Source organism: Ascaphus truei, chromosome 13 (genome assembly GCF_040206685.1).
Source record: "Ascaphus truei isolate aAscTru1 chromosome 13, aAscTru1.hap1, whole genome shotgun sequence".
Classification (NCBI taxonomy): domain Eukaryota; kingdom Metazoa; phylum Chordata; class Amphibia; order Anura; family Ascaphidae; genus Ascaphus; species Ascaphus truei.
The window spans coordinates 36389346-36405404 of NC_134495.1; the positions used below are offsets into that span (position 1 = coordinate 36389346).

The 16059-nt window shown below is 61.0% G+C and overlaps 1 protein-coding gene across 1 annotated transcript in view; it reads left to right on the forward strand.

Annotated features, from left to right (window-relative positions):
- The first annotated feature begins 1207 nt into the window (after nt 1–1207).
- Nucleotides 1208–16059, forward strand: part of LRP10 (LDL receptor related protein 10) — a 30107-nt gene continuing 15255 nt past the window's right edge. Inside the window, 4 exon segments of the mRNA XM_075569095.1 lie at nt 1208–1647; nt 5361–5390; nt 10329–11433; nt 11514–11643. Coding sequence (XP_075425210.1) covers nt 1617–1647; nt 5361–5390; nt 10329–11433; nt 11514–11643 — 1296 coding nt within the window. The 5' untranslated portion in view covers nt 1208–1616.

Sequence of the window (16059 nt, forward strand, 5' to 3'; positions counted from 1 at the left end):
CACAGCCACACTGTAAGGAGCAGAGAGACACAGCCACACTGTAAGGAGCAGAGAGAGACAGCAGAGGGGGAGAGAGACAGCCACAATGTAAGGAGCAGAGAGAGACAGCAGAGGGAGTGAGAGACAGCCACACTGTAAGTAGCAGAGAGAGACAGCAGAGGGACTGAGAGACAGACACACTGTAAGGAGCAGAGAGAGACAGCAGAGGGAGTGAGAGACAGCCACACTGTAAGGAGCAGAGAGAGACAGCAGAGGGAGTGAGAGACAGCCACACTGTAAGGAGCAGAGAGACAGCAGAGGGAGTGAGAGACAGCCACACTGTAAGGAGCAGAGAGAGACAGCAGAGGGAGTGAGAGACAGCCACACTGTAAGGAGCAGAAAGAGTGAGAGACAGCCACACTGTAAGGAGCAGAGAGAGACAGCAGAGGGAGTGAGAGACAGCCACACTGTAAGGAGCAGAGAGAGACAGCAGAGGGAGTGAGAGACAGCCACACTGTAAGGAGCAGAGAGAGTGAGAGACAGCCACACTGTAAGGAGCAGAGAGAGACAGCAGAGGGAGTGAGAGACAGCCACACTGTAAGGAGCAGAGAGAGACAGCAGAGGGAGTGAGAGACAGCCACACTGTAAGGAGCAGAGAGAGTGAGAGACAGCCACACTGTAAGGAGCAGAGAGAGACAGACACACTGTAAGGAGCAGAGAGAGACAGCAGAGGGAGTGAGAGACAGACACACTGTAAGGAGCAGAGAGAGACAGCAGAGGGAGTGAGAGACAGCCACACTGTAAGGAGCAGAGAGAGACAGCAGAGGGAGTGAGAGACAGCCACACTGTAAGGAGCAGAGAGAGTGAGAGACAGCCACACTGTAAGGAGCAGAGAGAGACAGCAGAGGGAGTGAGAGACAGCCACACTGTAAGGAGCAGAGAGAGACAGCAGAGGGAGTGAGAGACAGACACACTGTAAGGAGCAGAGAGAGACAGCAGAGGGAGTGAGAGACAGCCACACTGTAAGGAGCAGAGAGAGGGAGTGAGAGACAGCCACACTGTAAGGAGCAGAGAGAGACAGCAGAGGGAGTGAGAGACAGCCACACTGTAAGGAGCAGAGAGAGGCAGCAGAGGGAGTGAGAGACAGCCACACTGTAAGGAGCAGAGAGAGGCAGCAGAGGGAGTGAGAGACAGCAACACTGTAAGGAGCAGAGAGACAGCCACACTGTAAGGAGCAGAGAGAGGCAGCAGAGGGAGTGAGAGACAGCCACACTGTAAGGAGCAGAGAGAGACAGCAGAGGGAGTGAGAGAGCTGCAGGCGGAAGAGATTTCTGTTTGGGACAAGGAAGTGCAAAGAAAAATAAAAGGCAGGAAGAGACAGTGAGAGACAGCTCAGTATACAGAGAGAGTGAGAGCTCAAAATACAGAGTGACAGACAGACCACTTAGTATACAGAGAGAGTGACAGCTCTATATACAGGGAGTGAGAGAGACAGAAAGCTCTGTATACAGAGAGAGAGTGTCAGCAAGTTTAAAAAAGTTTAAAGGGCAGTGAGAGACGGCTCAGTGTACAGAGAAAAAGAGACTGCTCGAGACATGTTATACTGAGGAAGAGACCGCCACCGCAACGTAACCAGGATGTCTCTTCTCGTGACACTTCTCCTGTGTGGTAAGAGAGTGTTATAGAAGACCCCGTCTGTGCGCTCTGTGTATTAGAGACACCCTGTCTGTGCGCTCTGTGTATTAGAGACACCCTGTCTGTGCGCACTGTGTATTAGAGACACCCCAACTGTGCGCTCTGTGTATTAGAGAGACGCCCCCCTTCTGTGCGCACTGTGTATTAGAGACACCCCGTCTGTGCGCTCTGTGTATTAGAGACACCCCTTCTGTGCGCACTGTGTATTAGAGACACCCCATCTGTGCGCTCTGTGTATTAGAGACACCCCATCTGTGCGCTCTGTGTATTAGAGACACCCCATCTGTGCGCTCTGTGTATTAGAGAGACGCCCCCCTTCTGTGCGTACTGTGTATTAGAGACACCCTGTCTGTGCGCTCTGTGTATTAGACACCCCCGTCTGTTGCTCTGTGTATTAGAGAGACGCCCCCCTTCTGTGCGAACTGTGTATTAGAGACACCCCCATCTGTGCGCTCTGTGTATTAGAGACGCCCCCGTCTGTGCGCTCTGTGTATTAGAGACACCCCGTCTGTGCGCTCTGTGTATTAGAGACACCCTGTCTGTGCGCTCTGTGTATTAGAGTCACCCTGTCTGTGCGCTCTGTGTATTAGAGACGCCCCGTCTGTGCGCTCTGTGTATTAGAGACACCCCGTCTGTGCGCTCTGTGTATTAGAGACACCCCGTCTGTGCGCTCTGTGTATTAGAGACGCCCCGTCTGTGCGCTCTATGTATTAGAGACGCCCCGTCTGTGCGCTCTGTGTATTAGAGACGCCCCGTCTGTGCGCTCTGTGTATTAGAGACGCCCCGTCTCTGCGCTCTTTGTATTAGAGACGCCCCGTCTCTGCGCTCTTTGTATTAGAGACGCCCCGTCTCTGCGCTCTTTGTATTAGAGACGCCCCGTCTCTGCGCTCTGTGTATTAGAGACGCCCCGTCTCTGCGCTCTGTGTATTAGAGACGCCCCGTCTCTGCGCTCTGTGTATTAGAGACGCCCCCGTCTGTGCGCTCTGTGTATTAGAGACGCCTAGTCTGTGCGCTCTGTGTATTAGAGAGACGCCCCGTCTCTGCGCTCTTTGTATTAGAGACACCCCCGTCTCTGCGCTCTTTGTATTAGAGACGCCCCGTCTCTGCGCTCTGTGTATTAGAGACACCCCCGTTTCTGCGCTCTTTGTATTAGAGACACCCCCGTCTCTGCGCTCTTTGTATTAGACACCCCCGTCTCTGCGCTCTTTGTATTAGAGACACCCCGTCTCTGCGCTCTGTGTATTAGAGACGCCCCGTCTCTGCGCTCTGTGTATTAGAGACGCCCCGTCTCTGCGCTCTGTGTATTAGAGACGCCCCCCGTCTGTGCGCTCTGTGTATTAGAGACACCCCCGTCTCTGCGCTCTGTGTATTAGACACCCCCGTCTCTGCGCTCTGTGTATTAGAGACGCCCCGTCTCTGCGCTCTGTGTATTAGAGAAGCCCCGTCTCTGCGCTCTGTGTATTAGACACCCCCGTCTCTGCGCTCTGTGTATTAGACACCCCCGTCTCTGCGCTCTGTGTATTAGAGACGCCCCGTCTCTGCGCTCTGTGTATTAGAGACGCCCCGTCTCTGCGCTCTGTGTATTAGACACCCCGTCTCTGCGCTCTGTGTATTAGACACCCCGTCTCTGCGCTCTGTGTATTAGACACCCCCGTCTCTGCGCTCTGTGTATTAGAGACGCCACGTCTCTGCGCTCTGTGTATTAGAGACGCCCCGTCTCTGCGCTCTGTGTATTAGAGACGCCCCCGTCTGTGCGCTCTGTGTATTAGAGACACCCCGTCTCTGCGCTCTGTGTATTAGACACCCCCGTCTCTGCGCTCTGTGTATTAGAGACGCCCCGTCTCTGCGCTCTGTGTATTAGACACCCCGTCTCTGCGCTCTGTGTATTAGACACCCCGTCTCTGCGCTCTGTGTATTAGACACCCCCGTCTCTGCGCTCTGTGTATTAGAGACGCCCCGTCTCTGCGCTCTGTGTATTAGAGACGCCCCGTCTGTGCGCTCTGTGTATTAGAGATGCCCCGTCTCTGCGCTCTGTGTATTAGAGACGCCCCGTCTCTGCGCTCTGTGTATTAGAGATGCCCCGTCTGTGCGCTCTGTGTATTAGAGACGCCCCGTCTGTGCGCTCTGTGTATTAGAGACGCCCCGTCTGTGCGCTCTGTGTATTAGAGACGCCCCGTCTGTGCGCTCTGTGTATTAGAGACGCCCCGTCTCTGCGCTCTTTGTATTAGAGACGCCCCGTCTCTGCGCTCTTTGTATTAGAGACGCCCCGTCTCTGCGCTCTTTGTATTAGAGACGCCCCGTCTGCGCTCTGTGTATTAGAGACGCCCCGTCTCTGCGCTCTGTGTATTAGAGACGCCCCGTCTCTGCGCTCTGTGTATTAGAGACGCCCCCGTCTGTGCGCTCTGTGTATTAGAGACGCCTAGTCTGTGCGCTCTGTGTATTAGAGACGCCCCGTCTGTGCGCTCTGTGTATTAGAGAGACGCCCCGTCTCTGCGCTCTTTGTATTAGAGACACCCCCGTCTCTGCGCTCTTTGTATTAGAGACGCCCCGTCTCTGCGCTCTGTGTATTAGAGACACCCCCGTTTCTGCGCTCTTTGTATTAGAGACACCCCCGTCTCTGCGCTCTTTGTATTAGACACCCCCGTCTCTGCGCTCTTTGTATTAGAGACACCCCGTCTCTGCGCTCTGTGTATTAGAGACGCCCCGTCTCTGCGCTCTGTGTATTAGAGACGCCCCGTCTCTGCGCTCTGTGTATTAGAGACGCCCCCCGTCTGTGCGCTCTGTGTATTAGAGACACCCCCGTCTCTGCGCTCTGTGTATTAGACACCCCCGTCTCTGCGCTCTGTGTATTAGAGACGCCCCGTCTCTGCGCTCTGTGTATTAGAGAAGCCCCGTCTCTGCGCTCTGTGTATTAGACACCCCCGTCTCTGCGCTCTGTGTATTAGACACCCCCGTCTCTGCGCTCTGTGTATTAGAGACGCCCCGTCTCTGCGCTCTGTGTATTAGAGACGCCCCGTCTCTGCGCTCTGTGTATTAGACACCCCGTCTCTGCGCTCTGTGTATTAGACACCCCGTCTCTGCGCTCTGTGTATTAGACACCCCCGTCTCTGCGCTCTGTGTATTAGAGACGCCACGTCTCTGCGCTCTGTGTATTAGAGACACCCCCGTCTCTGCGCTCTGTGTATTAGAGACGCCCCGTCTGTGCGCTCTGTGTATTAGAGATGCCCCGTCTCTGCGCTCTGTGTATTAGAGACGCCCCCGTCTGTGCGCTCTGTGTATTAGAGACGCCCCGTCTGTGCGCTCTGTGTATTAGAGACACCCCCCGTCTCTGCGCTCTGTGTATTAGAGACGCCCCGTCTCTGCGCTCTGTGTATTAGAGACGCCCCGTCTGTGCGCTCTGTGTATTAGAGACGCCCCCCGTCTCTGCGCTCTGTGTATTAGAGACACCCCGTCTGTGCGCTCTGTGTATTAGAGACGCCCCGTCTGTGCGCTCTGTGTATTAGAGACGCCCCCCGTCTCTGCGCTCTGTGTATTAGAGACGCCCCGTCTGTGCGCTCTGTGTATTAGAGACACCCTGTCTGTGCGCTCTGTGTATTAGACACCCTGTCTGTGCGCTCTGTGTATTAGACACCTCCGTCTGTGCGCTCTGTGTATTAGAGTCTCTGACGTCTCTTTCTCTCTCTCAGGATGCCTGATGCTGCCAGCGTCCAGTTTTGGTGAGTCTGATACCGGGGCACGGGGCGAGAGAGAGACCGGGACACGGGGCGAGAGAGAGACCGGGACATGGGGCGAGAGAGAGACCGGGACACGGGGCGAGAGAGAGACCGGGACATGGGTCGAGAGAGAGACCGGGACATGGGTCGAGAGAGAGACCGGGACACGGGGCGAGAGAGAGACCGGGGCACGGGGCGAGAGAGAGACCGGGACACGGGGCGAGAGAGACCGGGACACGGGGCGAGAGAGAGACCGGGACACGGGGCGAGAGAGAGACCGGGACACGGGGCGAGAGAGAGACCGGGACACGGGGCGAGAGAGAGACCGGGACACGGGGCGAGAGAGAGACCGGGACACGGGGCGAGAGAGAGACTGGGACAGGGGGCGAGAGAGAGACCGGGACACGGGGCGAGAGAGAGACCGGGGCAGGGGGCGAGAGAGAGACCAGGGCAGGGGGCGAGAGAGAGACCGGGACACGGGGCGAGAGAGAGACCGGGACACGGGGCGAGACCGGGAACCGGGGCGAGAGAGAGACTGGGACAGGGGGCGAGAGAGAGACCGGGACATGGGGCGAGAGAGAGACCGGGACACGGGGCGAGAGAGAGACCGGGACACGGGGCGAGAGAGAGACCGGGACACGGGGCGAGAGAGACCGGGACACGGGGCGAGAGAGACCGGGACACGGGGCGAGAGAGAGACCGGGACACGGGGCGAGAGAGAGACCGGGACACGGGGCGAGAGAGAGACCGGGAACCGGGGCGAGAGAGAGACTGGGACAGGGGGCGAGAGAGAGACCGGGACATGGGGCGAGAGAGAGACCGGGACACGGGGCGAGAGAGAGACCGGGACACGGGGCGAGAGAGAGACCGGGACACGGGGCGAGAGAGACCGGGACACGGGGCGAGAGAGAGACCGGGACACGGGGCGAGAGAGAGACCGGGACACGGGGCGAGAGAGAGACCGGGACACGGGGCGAGAGAGAGACCGGGACACGGGGCGAGAGAGAGACCGGGACACGGGGCGAGAGAGAGACCGGGACACGGGGCGAGAGAGACCGGGACACGGGGCGAGAGAGAGACCGGGACACGGGGCGAGAGAGAGACCGGGACACGGGGCGAGAGAGAGACCGGGACACGGGGCGAGAGAGAGACCGGGACACGGGGCGAGAGAGAGACCGGGACACGGGGCGAGAGAGAGACCGGGACAGGGGGCGAGAGAGAGACCGGGACAGGGGGCGAGAGAGAGACCGGGACAGGGGGCGAGAGAGAGACCGGGACACGGGGCGAGAGAGAGACCGGGACACGGGGCGAGAGAGAGACCGGGGCACGGGGCGAGAGAGAGACCGGGACACGGGGCGAGAGAGAGACCGGGACACGGGGCGAGAGAGAGACCGGGACACGGGGCGAGAGAGAGACCGGGACACGGGGCGAGAGAGAGACCGGGGCACGGGGCGAGAGAGAGACCGGGGCACGGGGCGAGAGAGAGACCGGGGCACGGGGCGAGAGAGAGACCGGGGCACGGGGCGAGAGAGAGACCGGGACACGGGGCGAGAGAGAGACCGGGGCACGGGGCGAGAGAGAGACCGGGACACGGGGCGAGAGACCAGGACACGGGGCGAGAGAGAGACCGGGACACGGGGCGAGAGACCAGGACACGGGGCGAGAGACCAGGACACGGGGCGAGAGAGAGACCGGGACACGGGGCGAGAGAGAGACCGGGGCACGGGGCGAGAGAGAGACCGGGGCACGGGGCGAGAGAGAGACCGGGACACGGGGCGAGAGAGAGACCGGGACACGGGGCGAGAGTGAGACCGGGACACGGGGCGAGAGAGAGACCGGGACGCGGGGCGAGAGAGAGACCGGGACGCGGGGCGAGAGAGAGACCGGGACACGGGGCGAGAGAGAGACCGGGACAGGGGGCGAGAGAGAGACTGGGACAGGGGGCGAGAGAGAGACCGGGACACGGGCGAGAGAGAGACCGGGACACGGGGCGAGAGTGACCGGGACACGGGGCGAGAGAGAGACCGGGGCAGGGGGCGAGAGAGAGACCGGGACACGGGCGAGAGAGAGACCGGGACACGGGCGAGAGAGAGACCGGGACACGGGGCGAGAGAGAGACCGGGGCACGGGGCGAGAGAGAGACCGGGACGCGGGGCGAGAGAGAGACCGGGGCACGGGGCGAGAGTGACCGGGACACGGGGCGAGAGAGAGACCGGGGCAGGGGGCGAGAGAGAGACCGGGACACGGGCGAGAGAGAGACCGGGACACGGGCGAGAGAGAGACCGGGACACGGGGCGAGAGAGAGACCGGGGCACGGGGCGAGAGAGAGACCGGGACGCGGGGCGAGAGAGAGACCGGGGCGCGGGGCGAGAGTGACCGGGACACGGGGCGAGAGAGAGACCGGGGCAGGGGGCGAGAGAGAGACCGGGACACGGGCGAGAGAGAGACCGGGACACGGGCGAGAGAGAGACCGGGACACGGGGCGAGAGAGAGACCGGGGCACGGGGCGAGAGAGAGACCGGGACGCGGGGCGAGAGAGAGACCGGGACACGGGGCGACAGAGACACCGGGGCACGGGGCAAGAGAGAGATCAGGACACGGGGCGAGAGTGACCGGGACACGGGGCGAGAGTGACCGGGACACGGGGCGAGAGTGACCGGGACACGGGGCGAGAGAGAGACTGGGACAGGGGGCGAGAGAGAGACTGGGACAGGGGGCGAGAGAGAGACTGGGACACGGGGCGAGAGTGACCGGGACACGGGGCGAGAGTGACCGGGACACGGGGTGAGAGTGACCGGGGCAGGGGGCGAGAGAGAGACCGGGGCAGGGGGCGAGAGAGAGACCGGGAAACGGGCGAGAGAGAGACCGGGAAACGGGCGAGAGAGAGACCGGGACACGGGGCGATAGAGAGACCGGGGCAGGGGGCGAGAGAGAGACCGGGACAGGGGGCGAGAGAGAGACCGGGACACGGGCGAGAGAGAGACCGGGACAGGGGCGAGAGAGAGACCGGGACAGGGGGCGAGAGAGAGACCGGGACAGGGGGCGAGAGAGAGACCGGGACAGGGGGCGAGAGAGAGACCGGGACAGGGGGCGAGAGAGAGACCGGGACAGGGGGCGAGAGAGTGACCGGGACACGGGGCGAGAGAGAGACCGGGACACGGGGCGAGAGAGAGACCGGGACACGGGGCGAGAGAGAGACCGGGACACGGGGCGAGAGAGAGACCGGGACACGGGGCGAGAGAGAGACCGGGACACGGGGCGAGAGAGAGACCGGGACACGGGGCGAGAGAGAGACCGGGACACGGGGCGAGAGAGAGACCGGGACACGGGGCGAGAGTGAGACCGGGACACGGGGCGAGAGAGAGACCGGGACACGGGGCGAGAGAGAGACCGGGACACGGGGCGAGAGAGAGACCGGGACACGGGGCGAGAGAGAGACCGGGACACGGGGCGAGAGAGAGACCGGGACCCGGGGCGAGACCGGGAACCGGGGCGAGAGAGAGACCGGGACCCGGGGCGAGACCGGGAACCGGGCGAGAGAGAGACCGGGACACGGGGCGAGAGAGAGACCGGGACACGGGGCGAGAGAGAGACCGGGACACGGGGCGAGAGAGAGAGACCGGGACACGGGGCGAGAGAGAGAGACCGGGACACGGGGCGAGAGAGAGACCGGGACACGGGGCGAGAGAGAGACCGGGACACGGGGCGAGAGAGAGACCGGGACACGGGGCGAGAGAGAGACCGGGACACGGGGCGAGAGAGAGACCGGGACACGGGGCGAGAGAGAGACCGGGACACGGGGCGAGAGAGAGACCGGGACAGGGGGCGAGAGAGAGACCGGGACAGGGGGCGAGAGAGAGACCTGGACAGGGGGCGAGAGAGAGACCGGGACAGGGGGCGAGAGAGAGACCGGGACAGGGGGCGAGAGAGTGACCGGGACACGGGGCGAGACCGGGAACCGGGGCGAGAGAGAGACCGGGACACGGGGCGAGAGAGAGACCGGGACACGGGGCGAGAGAGAGAGACCGGGACACGGGGCGAGAGAGAGAGACCGGGACACGGGGCGAGAGAGAGACCGGGACACGGGGCGAGAGAGAGACCGGGACACGGGGCGAGAGAGAGACCGGGACACGGGGCGAGAGAGAGACCGGGACACGGGGCGAGAGAGAGACCGGGACACGGGGCGAGAGAGAGACCGGGACACGGGGCGAGAGAGAGACCGGGACACGGGGCGAGAGAGAGACCGGGACACGGGGCGAGAGAGAGACCGGGACACGGGGCGAGAGAGAGACCGGGACACGGGGCGAGAGAGAGACCGGGACACGGGGCGAGAGAGAGACCGGGACACGGGGCGAGAGAGAGACCGGGACACGGGGCGAGAGAGAGACCGGGACACGGGGCGAGAGAGAGACCGGGACACGGGGCGAGAGAGAGACCGGGACGGGGGGCGAGAGAGTGACCGGGACGGGGGGGCGAGAGAGTGACCGGGACGGGGGGCGAGAGAGAGACCGGGACGGGGAGGCGAGAGAGAGACCGGGACAGGGGGGCGAGAGAGAGACCGGGGCGGGGGGCGAGAGAGAGACCGGGACGGGGGGCGAGAGAGAGACCGGGACATGGGGGCGAGAGAGTGACCGGGACACGGGGCGAGAGAGACCGGGACGGGGGGCGAGAGAGAGACCGGGACACGGGGGTGAGATTGGGGGGGGTCAGATAGACCGGGACATGGAGCGAGAGAGAGACTGGGGCAGGGGGCGAGAGAGAGACCGGGGCGGGGGGTGAGATTGGGGGGGGGCAGATAGACAGGGACATGGGGCGAGAGAGAGACCGGGGCAGGGGGTGAGATTGGGGGGGGGGCAGATAGACTGGGACTGGGCTATAGACTGTGTGACGATGCCTTTCTCAGGTCTGTTACAATGCCTCCCTCCCCCTCCGTCCCCCCAGACCCCTCTCCCTGCCCCCCGGGGTTCTTCCTCTGCAGTTCCCGCTGCGTCCCCCTCTCGTCTCGCTGCGACGGATCCTACGACTGTGACGACCGCTCGGACGAGCTCTGGTGTCCCCCCCGCTGCAGCCTCACTCTGCGGGACTTCTACGGGGTCTTCACCCCCCCGGGGTACCCCGGAACCCCGCCCTCCCCGCCTCCCCCCTCCTGCTCGTGGCACATTGACTCCGGCGACGGCCGTGGCCTCTCCCTGAGCTTCTCCGCTGTGCAGCTGTCCGACTCCGACGCGCTCCTGGTGTACGAGGCGCGTTTCGGGGACGTGCCCGACCTCCTCCGGGCCCTGGACCGGCAGAGCAACGGCAAATCTGTCACCGTGGAGTCCGCCGGGGGGAGAGTCCTCGTCATTTACCAGTACGGCTCCGACTCTCCCGGTGGCCCCGTAACCCCCGACTCTGACCCCCGCAGCTCCGGCGCCCACGGCTCCGGCTCTAGGTCTCCCGCCTCTGCCGACCCAGTGTCCGAGGCTCTTGGCTCCCGCCCTCGATTCGCCGCCTTGTGGTCGCCGGCGCCCCGGCCGCGCGGCTTCAACGCCACCTACCGCGTGCGCGGCTTCTGCCTGCCGTGGGACAACCCCTGCGGCAACAGCCCGGGCCTCCTGCGCACTGACGGCGGCGAGGAAGGCGGCGGCTGCTACACCGACGCGCAGAAGTGCGACGGCACCTGGGACTGCACCAACGGTCGCGACGAATCCAAGTGCCTGGGCTGCACCGACGGGCACTTCCCGTGTGCCATGGGCCGAGCGTGTTACCCCCCGGGCGAGCGCTGCAACTACCAGACCTCGTGCCAAGACGGCACGGACGAGCGGGGGTGCCGGGGGTGCCAGCCGGGGGGTTTCCACTGCGACCTGGAGCGGTGCGTGTACGAGGCGTGGGTGTGCGACGGGCAGGCGGACTGCCGGGACGGCAGCGACGAGGCGGCCTGCAGCTACATCCTCCCCCGGAAGGTCATCGCCGCCGCCGTCATCGGGAGCCTGATCTGCGCCACGCTGCTGGTCGTGGCACTGGGGTGCACCTGCCGACTCTACAGCACGCGGGCGCGGGAGTACAGGTGAGGAGGGCGCGCGGGGGGAGGGGGCGGCGAGCCCAAGAGCTGACACTTAGCCTGACTCTTCCCCTCTCTCGGCGCAGCGTGTTCGCGCCGCTCTCCCGGATGGACGCGGAGCTGATCCAGCAGCAGGCTCCGCCGTCGTATGGTCAGCTGATCGCGCAGGGAGCCATCCCGCCGGTGCCGGATTTCCCCACGGAGAGCCCGAGCGATGTGAGTGCGACGCGTGTGTGTTTGTGTGTGTGTGTGTGTGTGTGAGTGTGTGTGTACACGCGCACCTGGATAACGTGGCCAATAGGATTGAAAATAGAGGGTTTTCATAGTCACCGCTCCCTGTGTCCCAGACCCTATCCCGATCATTTCATAGTCACCGCTCCCTGTGTCCCAGACCCTATCCCGATCATTTCATAGTCACCGCTCCCTGTGTCCCAGACCCTATCCCGATCATTTCATAGTCACCGCTCCCTGTGTCCCAGACCCTATCCCGATCATTTCATAGTCACCGCTCCCTGTGTCCCAGACCCTATCCCGATCATTTCATAGTCACCGCTCCCTGTGTCCCAGACCCTATCCCGATCATTTCATAGTCACCGCTCCCTGTGTCCCAGACCCTATCCCGATCATTTCATAGTCACCGCTCCCTGTGTCCCAGACCCTATCCCGATCATTTCACGGTCACCGCTCCCTGTGTCCCAGACCCTATCCCGATCATTTCATAGTCACCGCTCCCTGTGTCCCAGACCCTATCCCGATCATTTCATAGTCACCGCTCCCTGTGTCCCAGACCCTATCCCGATCATTTCATAGTCACCGCTCCCCGTGTCCCAGACCCTATCCCGATCATTTCATAGTCACCGTGCCGTGTCCCAGACCCTATCCCGATCATTTCATAGTCACCGCTCCCTGTGTCCCAGACCCTATCCCGATCATTTCATAGTCACCGTGCCGTGTCCCAGACCCTATCCCGATCATTTCATAGTCACCGCTCCCTGTGTCCCAGACCCTATCCCGATCATTTCATAGTCACCGCTCCCTGTGTCCCAGACCCTATCCCGATCATTTCATAGTCACCGCTCCCTGTGTCCCAGACCCTATCCCGATCATTTCATAGTCACCGCTCCATGTCCCAGACCCTATCCCGATCATTTCATAGTCACCGCTCCGTGTGTCCCAGACCCTATCCCGATCATTTCATAGTCACCGCTCCGTGTGTCCCAGACCCTATCCCGATCATTTCATAGTCACCGCTCCGTGTCCCAGACCCTATCCCGATCATTTCATAGTCACCGTGCCGTGTCCCAGACCCTATCCCGATCATTTCATAGTCACCGCTCCCTGTGTCCCAGACCCTATCCCGATCATTTCATAGTCACCGGCTCCCTGTGTCCCAGACCCTATCCCGATCATTTCATAGTCACCGGCTCCCTGTGTCCCAGACCCTATCCCGATCATTTCATAGTCACCGGCTCCCTGTGTCCCAGACCCTATCCCGATCATTTCATAGTCACTGGCTCCCTGTGTCCCAGACCCTATCCCGATCATTTCATAGTCACCGCTCCCTGTGTCCCAGACCCTATCCCGATCATTTCATAGTCACCGCTCCCTGTGTCCCAGACCCTATCCCGATCATTTCATAGTCACCGCTCCCTGTGTCCCAGACCCTATCCCGATCATTTCATAGTCACCGCTCCCTGTGTTCCAGACCCTATCCCGATCATTTCATAGTCACCGCTCCCTGTGTCCCAGACCCTATCCCGATCATTTCATAGTCACCGCTCCCTGTGTCCCAGACCCTATCCCGATCATTTCATAGTCACCGCTCCCTGTGTCCCAGACCCTATCCCGATCATTTCATAGTCACCGCTCCCTGTGTCCCAGACCCTATCCCGATCATTTCATAGTCACCGTGCCGTGTCCCAGACTCTATCCCGATCATTTCATAGTCACCGCTCCCTGTGTCCCAGACCCTATCCCGATCATTTCATAGTCACCGTGCCGTGTCCCAGACCCTATCCCGATCATTTCATAGTCACCGCTCCCTGTGTCCCAGACCCTATCCCGATCATTTCATAGTCACCGCTCCCTGTGTCCCAGACCCTATCCCGATCATTTCACGGTCACCGCTCCCTGTGTCCCAGACCCTATCCCGATCATTTCATAGTCACCGCTCCCTGTGTCCCAGACTCTATCCCGATCATTTCCTAGTCACCGGCTCCCTGTGTCCCAGACCCTATCCCGATCATTTCATAGTCACCGCTCCCTGTGTCCCAGACCCTATCCCGATCATTTCATAGTCACCGCTCCCTGTGTCCCAGACCCTATCCCGATCATTTCATAGTCACCGCTCCCTGTGTCCCAGACCCTATCCCGATCATTTCATAGTCACCGCTCCCTGTGTCCCAGACCCTATCCCGATCATTTCATAGTCACCGCTCCCAGTGTCCCAGACTCTATCCCGATCATTTCATAGTCACCGCTCGCTGTGTCCCAGACCCTATCCTGATCATTTCATAGTCACCGGCTCCCTGTGTCCCAGACCCTATCCCGATCATTTCATAGTCACCGGCTCCCTGTGTCCCAGACCCTATCCCGATCATTTCATAGTCACCGGCTCCCTGTGTCCCAGACCCTATCCCGATCATTTCATAGTCACTGGCTCCCTGTGTCCCAGACCCTATCCCGATCATTTCATAGTCACCGCTCCCTGTGTCCCAGACCCTATCCCGATCATTTCATAGTCACCGCTCCGTGTCCCAGACCCTATCCCGATCATTTCATAGTCACCGTGCCGTGTCCCAGACCCTATCCCGATCATTTCATAGTCACCGCTCCCTGTGTCCCAGACCCTATCCCGATCATTTCATAGTCACCGCTCCCAGTGTCCCAGACCCTATCCCGATCATTTCATAGTCACCGGCTCCCTGTGTCCCAGACCCTATCCCGATCATTTCATAGTCACCGCTCCCTGTGTCCCAGACCCTATCCCGATCATTTCATAGTCACCGGCTCCCTGTGTCCCAGACCCTATCCCGATCATTTCATAGTCACCGGCTCCCTGTGTCCCAGACCCTATCCCGATCATTTCATAGTCACCGTGCCGTGTCCCAGACTCTATCCCGATCATTTCATAGTCACCGGCTCCCTGTGTCCCAGACCCTATCCCGATCATTTCATAGTCACCGGCTCCCTGTGTCCCAGACTCTATCCCGATCATTTCATAGTCACCGGCTCCCTGTGTCCCAGACCCTATCCCGATCATTTCATAGTCACCGCTCCCTGTGTCCCAGACCCTGTCCCGATCATTTCATAGTCACCGCTCCCTGTGTCCCAGACCCTATCCCGATCATTTCATAGTCACCGCTCCCTGTGTCCCAGACCCTATCCCGATCATTTCATAGTCACCGCTCCGTGTCCCAGACCCTATCCCGATCATTTCATAGTCACCGCTCCGTGTCCCAGACCCTATCCCGATCATTTCATAGTCACTGCTCCGTGTCCCAGACCCTATCCCGATCATTTCATAGTCACCGCTCCCTGTGTCCCAGACCCTATCCCGATCATTTCATAGTCACCGCTCCCTGTGTCCCAGACCCTATCCCGATCATTTCATAGTCACCGTGCCGTGTCCCAGACCCTATCCCGATCATTTCATAGTCACCGCTCCCTGTGTTCCAGACCCTATCCCGATCATTTCATAGTCACCGTGCCGTGTCCCAGACTCTATCCCGATCATTTCATAGTCACCGCTCCCTGTGTCCCAGACCCTATCCCGATCATTTCATAGTCACCGTGCCGTGTCCCAGACCCTATCCCGATCATTTCATAGTCACCGCTCCCTGTGTCCCAGACCCTATCCCGATCATTTCATAGTCACCGCTCCCTGTGTCCCAGACCCTATCCCGATCATTTCACGGTCACCGCTCCCTGTGTCCCAGACCCTATCCCGATCATTTCATAGTCACCGCTCCCTGTGTCCCAGACTCTATCCCGATCATTTCCTAGTCACCGGCTCCCTGTGTCCCAGACCCTATCCCGATCATTTCATAGTCACCGCTCCCTGTGTCCCAGACCCTATCCCGATCATTTCATAGTCACCGCTCCCTGTGTCCCAGACCCTATCCCGATCATTTCATAGTCACCGCTCCCTGTGTCCCAGACCCTATCCCGATCATTTCATAGTCACCGCTCCCTGTGTCCCAGACCCTATCCCGATCATTTCATAGTCACCGCTCCCTGTGTCCCAGACCCTATCCCGATCATTTCATAGTCACCGTGCCGTGTCCCAGACTCTATCCCGATCATTTCATAGTCACCGCTCCCTGTGTCCCAGACCCTATCCCGATCATTTCATAGTCACCGCTCGCTGTGTCCCAGACCCTATCCCGATCATTTCATAGTCACCGTGCCGTGTCCCAGACTCTATCCCGATCATTTCATAGTCACCGCTCCCTGTGTCCCAGACCCTATCCCGATCATTTCATAGTCACCGCTCCGTGTCCCAGACCCTATCCCGATCATTTCATAGTCACCGCTCCGTGTCCCAGACCCTATCCCGATCATTTCATAGTCACTGCTCCGTGTCCCAGACCCTATCCCGATCATTTCATAGTCACCGCTCCCTGTGTCCCA